The sequence below is a fragment of the Oncorhynchus nerka genome, linkage group LG6, assembly GCF_034236695.1.
Source record: "Oncorhynchus nerka isolate Pitt River linkage group LG6, Oner_Uvic_2.0, whole genome shotgun sequence".
NCBI classification, from domain to species: Eukaryota; Metazoa; Chordata; class Actinopteri; order Salmoniformes; family Salmonidae; genus Oncorhynchus; species Oncorhynchus nerka.
Window position 1 is genome coordinate 72,654,423 of NC_088401.1, and position 6,000 is coordinate 72,660,422.

A 6,000-nucleotide genomic window follows, 5' to 3' on the forward strand; every position below is an offset into this window, starting at 1 on the left:
ACGTACCAAAGCTTGAACGGGATTGGCCAGGGAAGTTTTCGAATAAACGCCTTGAAAATCCCTTGGCCGCCAAACTATTCCAAATCACACAGGAAAATGTTCAAATACACGATGAATGATGGGCTATAATAAAGGTGATAACGTTCACCACGTGCATGCCTTAGTCTATAAAAGCATAATAACACAAAGACGCAAAGACTTTCAAAAAGTGTTACAAAGACTCCTCGGATGAAGTATGTAGATTGACAAGTTTACTATTATTGTGAGTCTGAAAACGAAATGTTCAAGTTACAGTTGCCACAATCCCCTATTTGGGTTGTATGGGACAAGTTATGCCCCTTTGGATTCGGACAGGTGCACCTCCCCCATCTCCACCCCCTGCTCTGTTATGTCAACCTTCAACCAGCAGAGAGCAGCCTTGTGACAACACCAGGTTCATTCCAAGAACAGTTTTGGTTTTGGCCTAGAGTAGTTTATTTGATCTCTAGATCTATTCTATAATTCATGTTTTCTCACTGTAAAACAAACCTGTATTTCCAAGGGGTATTGAGTATTTCAAAGGGGATTGTTCAAACTCTAATTATGTAAGTGGGGCAACATTCTCCCACCTAGAGCGCAAGATACACAAATCCATAAAGCCCCGTTTTTCAAAGTGCATATAATGCCAAAGGAGAGGGATAAAGCATAGCATAAAGATAACTAGAGCCCGCCCGATGCATCGATTGACTGATACTAGCCTTTCACATACATATTTGTATCGGTCTTTATTCCACACATAAATCGCCGATAATATATACATATAATAAACAAATACCTCTGGTCTTTTGCGATAATTTTTTGACATTTTCAATGGTTGCCTGAATAACTTTGAACATCCAGCCCTAGGTCACAACATGATTGGTTTGACAGGTGAGTAACTTGTCGTAGCGAGCGTATTTGAATAAGTAAATAATCAAAAGTCGACTTAACCAAGCAAGCAGCCCTGTCCTCATCACATTCTCACTTAGTTAACGTTAGCTGGCCAGCTAGCCAGCAAGATAGTTAGCTTAGCTATCTAGCCAGGAAGGTAGTTGTTACCTTAGCTCGCTAGCTAGCAGTCTGCGCTACTTATGTGTTAACACTGCCAAAGTGAACGTTCCTCGATACAAAAATAACGCTGTTATTGTCTCGGCCTATTATGTTTGCTAGTGGGCTTATTTGTTTAGTTTTCCGAAATATGCAATCGGCAAAAAGCAAGACATTTGGCGCAGATCTATCATTTCAGGCCATGTGCTTGCATTCATGATGTGAGATAAGTAACGTTAGCAAGCTAAATTAGGTGTGCCTAAAACCAGTGCCAAGCATTTCCCTGCATAGTTTTCAGCCATCAGCACATGCCATTTGGAGTTAAGTGTATAGCCAATACATTTAGTATTGATGGTTACTGTCAGAAAACATTGTTGTAATGAACAGCTAGCTTATGCCCTTCATAGGTTGCCATTAGTAATGGCATTAAGTGTTTGTTTACATGACCTTTTGTAAACACTAGTACATCTACTCAAGACAAATGCTGATGATGGCACCTAGTGGTGACATTACGAACGGCATTTGTGAACTTGTCAACGCTTATTTGTGAATTTGTGAACAGTGCAGTTTCAGATTGACTGAGACTAATTTGATTTAATTCAACCAGCCACCCCTTGTGGTGGTTTAGCACAAAAACCTTCCTTTGCATACTTCTTCTCCACTGCCATAGATAGGTACAACTTAAAGACGTGTCTAAGTATGGCGGCCCAGCGGGGTAAGAATTTGTTCTTAACTGACTTGACTAGTTAAATAAAGGTAAAATAATGGTCAACTAAACAAGTTTTGTATTTACTGTCGTATTTATAGAGGATATATAGTTGCTTTTCGGTGAAAATCCTGTAAACAACAAATAAAATGTTTTTAAATAATGTTCAGTTTAATATTTTGATAAGAAATCATTAAGAATATTTGTTCATTCTTGTGTAAAAAAAAAATAGGTATGATTTTCATTCAACCTTTATAAAAACAACATATTGGCAGATATATCGCTAATCGGTGACTTTTGCCTCCCTAAAATCAGCATTGGACCCATCGGGCTCTAATGATAATACACAAGATACTGCGCAGACAATCCATGCCGGAATGAAGCATGCAACCTGACAACCAGCATTATGGGAATATTCTATTCAGGCCTTTGTGCCCTAATGATCACGTGTGTGGTCACCTGGAGCTGGCTATCAGTCCAGCCAAGGGTCAAAGAAGTGTGTGTGTATGTGTGAAAGAGAGAGAGAGAGAGATAAGGTGAAAGAGTGAGATCTAGAAGTTTTCACCACAACCCTTTGTAACAGAACTCTTGCAGACAACCCCTGGGGATTTGACAATATGGTGTAGGTATCCCATTCTCTAACTCTAAAATTATTCACACACAGACATCCATCATTCCAGATTGAGGCCCCCATGTATCTTAGTTTTCAAATGTACAGTGAGTAATACAAACATGAATATATCACATATTGATTGTTTATGAGTAAGTAGATAGTATAACATTTAATTATTCCTTTCAAAACCACAAAGTAATCAAATATCAAAACTATTGGCTACAGTTTGAGGTTTACATCCTCTGGAGTTGTTTGTTATTGTTCAACAGTGAGTGTGTGAGCCCTCGTGACACCAACGTCTGAGATATGCTGTAAGTGGTCTGAGATAACCAGTCTGTGTGAAGTGGATCTGAACCAATCATGAGGCCAGGACGAATACACAACATATCATTAGTACGAGGAGTGGGTCCAAGCTTTGTTCATGTAAGCATTCCCATAGCTTAGCCACGTATCGACCCCTCCCAGGGCAGCCCGCCTACCTATAAAAGCCAGCGGTGAACAGTGAAGTGTTGGGGTTTGTGCAAACTTCCACCTGAGGGGACTATTACCGTCAGCCTGGGTCAAGGACCACCGCCGGCACAAGCAGCCAGCAGCCACAGCAAGAAGCAACACCACCCCAAGAAGAAAAATGCCTCCCTTCGAGAAATCTATGGAGCTGATGTCTTTCAAGCAAAGAAAATGCCTTGGTTGGTGCTTCTATTCTAGTCGATTGTTTTATTCTGTAGTCATTCTTTATGATAGCTCTAGTCTTCTTGATCAATTATAATTATGGTGATTAAGATGATCATAGCCTATCATTGAAGAGTGCATGATACATTTTGGTTGACTCACCTGGTGTTTTAGTTCATTCTACACCCTATATTATAACTTCTGGTGGTCTATAATGAAGTGGTAATGTTCTTCTGTTATGCTTTTTCTAGCAACAAGACAACATGAAGTGTGCAGTATTCGTACCAAATTCCCAAACAAGTTACCCGTGAGTAATTTTGCATTTTGGTAATTGATTGCCTCCAATCAAATGCAAGGAATGCTAACAGTTGTCTATCTGTGTTCTCTAACTGTGAAGGTGATCGTAGAGCGTTACCTCCGTGAGAAAACCCTTCCCCTATTGGACAAGACCAAATTCCTGGTTCCATTCGAGCTGACCTTGGGTCAGTTCCTCTGTCTACTCAGGTGAGCACTGGTTGAGGGTGTGTGAAAAAGGATTTGTATTATGATAAAATCTATGTAGATTTGCTGACAGTCTGTGTGTTTAGTGTGCATGTGTTTGCATATGGTATTGACAATGTCTTCACGGGACCCATGTGATAACCCCTCTTCCTATCCTCTACCTCTCCTCAGGAGTAAGATTGACTTGGAGTCCACCCAGGCTCTGTACCTGTTGGTGTCAGAGAGGAGCATGTCCTGCATGTCGTCCAGTATGGGAGACGTCTACTCCCAGTACAGCGACCCGGATGGCTTTCTTTACATCACCTATGCCTCACAGGACATGTTCGGAGGGGACGTGGACGCTACCCCTCCCTGCTGAGCCCAAACAATGGGCTCCTTCTCAATTTTCTGAAAGATCTGTCTTCTCCTCGCTTCCTCTCTTTCACTGCACTGATCTGGCAGAACTGGCCAGGTGAAAGCCAGTCCAAGTAATGATGAGCTTCCACCATATTGTTTTCTCCTGTCAAGTCTTTGACGATGAAGTGACAGTGAACGGGAGGAAACAGGGATTTAAGCACTTGAGATTGAGATATTCTCCCGCCCTTCTACCTCACAAATGGACTGCGAATCACAGTACTGCACCTTCGTCCGTCTCTTGGTTCGTTTCTGACCCCTTCCAGCTCTGCCAGAGCTGGACTGAGATGATTGAATACATCGATTAATGAAAGAGTCCAAAGAGATTTAAGAGATAGAAAGAAACCTCTCTAATAACTCTTTAATAATTTAGTAAAATATCTGTCGAGATCATTGTCGTAACACCAGAGAGAAATAGGTTGGCGAAGGAAGCCCTACATTGTGGGTACTCACCCTGACAAGTGAAATTCCCTCCTGTTGGGATATTGTATCACTTCCAGGAACCACGAGGTCTGTTGGGTGCTCTGGGGTCTCCTCCAAGGGCCTATATCTCCTGTTACCTCCTCCACCCTTCAAAATAAATAATGTTGAAACGGAGGAAAATAAGGTCAATGGGAAGATCTCAATTGCATACTCCTCATGTTCTCTCTCCTCGTCTCCTTCTCAATACCCATTGGAGGAGAAGGCCGGAGGGGAGGGACCTCGAGCTTTCAAATCTAATGGGTTTTGAGATGGAGATGAGGAGAGAGGACGCGAGGAGTCTGCTGGTCTTACCTTTTAGCACTTTAAGCTCTCCTTTCGGTCTTCCTCATGAAACATCATTTCCACAAAATGTGAATTTGTGACCTTCAGGCACAGTGTTATTAAACACAATGTTACAAGTCAGACTAAGTGTTATGCGTGTTATTTGGACTGTTTACACTCAATGAAGACTTAGATATGTTCATGTGTATGTCTAACAACGCCGTGCTCTGTAAAATCAAACGTAATCGAAATTCCCAAATAAACTCCCTGTCCTTTTAATGTATAATATGGTTTGATTTTTGGCTAGTCAAACATTCTTGTAATTTACTATTCCCCATAGCATCATATAATCATCATAACAGCATGTATTTTCTGTTCAAGGACAAAGTCATGAATGCATGACTTCACATGCATCACCTAAGTTCCAGTAACTTCAGAGAGTCATGAGTTATACTAGTCATGTATGATTATTGGAGCCAGACCTGTGCCCCATACAGACATACAGGAATGCCATGACACACACACACACACACACAAAGCTGCCATGCTACTTCCCACCTTGGTCTTAGATGTGACACCCTTCTACACATAGTTGTGTTACATAACCTCCTGGCTGCATTTAACAGTACGGGTCAGTGTGTCACAGGGCCATCGGGGGGGGGGGGTCCGAGCGTAGCGATAGAGGACTCTAGTGCCCCAAACAAATGGATTTAACATAAAGGTCCTGTAACTTTGACATGGAAGACCATATTTATGTGATCTATACCTTGGCTTTTTACCTGTTCAAACTAAAACACACTAGGTGGCAGTGTGTACCCCTTCAGTTTGTTTGCCAACTCATGGAAGTAGTAGAAGAAAACTGACTACTTCAAAATGGAGATGGCCTCAATGGCACTGCCCATGCTCTCACTAACACCATAATGGGACAGATACAATGATGTGATGTCTTAGTCTATGGGGCCAATGTATTTTCAGAGAAGGACAGAATGACAGTGACCCAGAAATGGACTGATGGAGGTAGAAAGAAAGAGATGGAGACAGCTTCTCAACAGGTTTAGAGACATGGAAACAAACAGACAAGGGGAGAGAGACAGCGAGAGTATAAGGGTTGAGTCAAGAGGATACGCATACCCACTCACTTCACACCATCGTGGCCATTCTAGCACCCTTTGCACATGTTCTAGAACTGGTACTGCTGTTGAAGAGGGGTTTAAACCGGACAACTGGGTGGGTCTCTCTCAGTGGAGTCAATGTTACGAGTGGCAAGGTGCTCTATTTAATCACGTGTGAAGAACACAGAGATGCTAAG

The 6,000-nt window shown here is 42.0% G+C and overlaps 1 protein-coding gene across 1 annotated transcript; it reads left to right on the forward strand.

Moving 5' to 3' along the window:
* Window positions 1-2,741: 2,741 nt before the first annotated feature.
* On the forward strand, window positions 2,742-4,834 carry map1lc3cl (microtubule-associated protein 1 light chain 3 gamma, like). Its single transcript, XM_029662802.1, has 4 exons — window positions 2,742-3,070; window positions 3,305-3,360; window positions 3,451-3,557; window positions 3,726-4,834. The coding sequence occupies exons 1-4, from the start codon at window positions 3,013-3,015 to the stop codon at window positions 3,910-3,912; spliced, it is 408 nt and encodes a 135-aa protein (XP_029518662.1). The 5' UTR covers window positions 2,742-3,012; the 3' UTR covers window positions 3,913-4,834.
* Window positions 4,835-6,000: the final 1,166 nt, after the last annotated feature.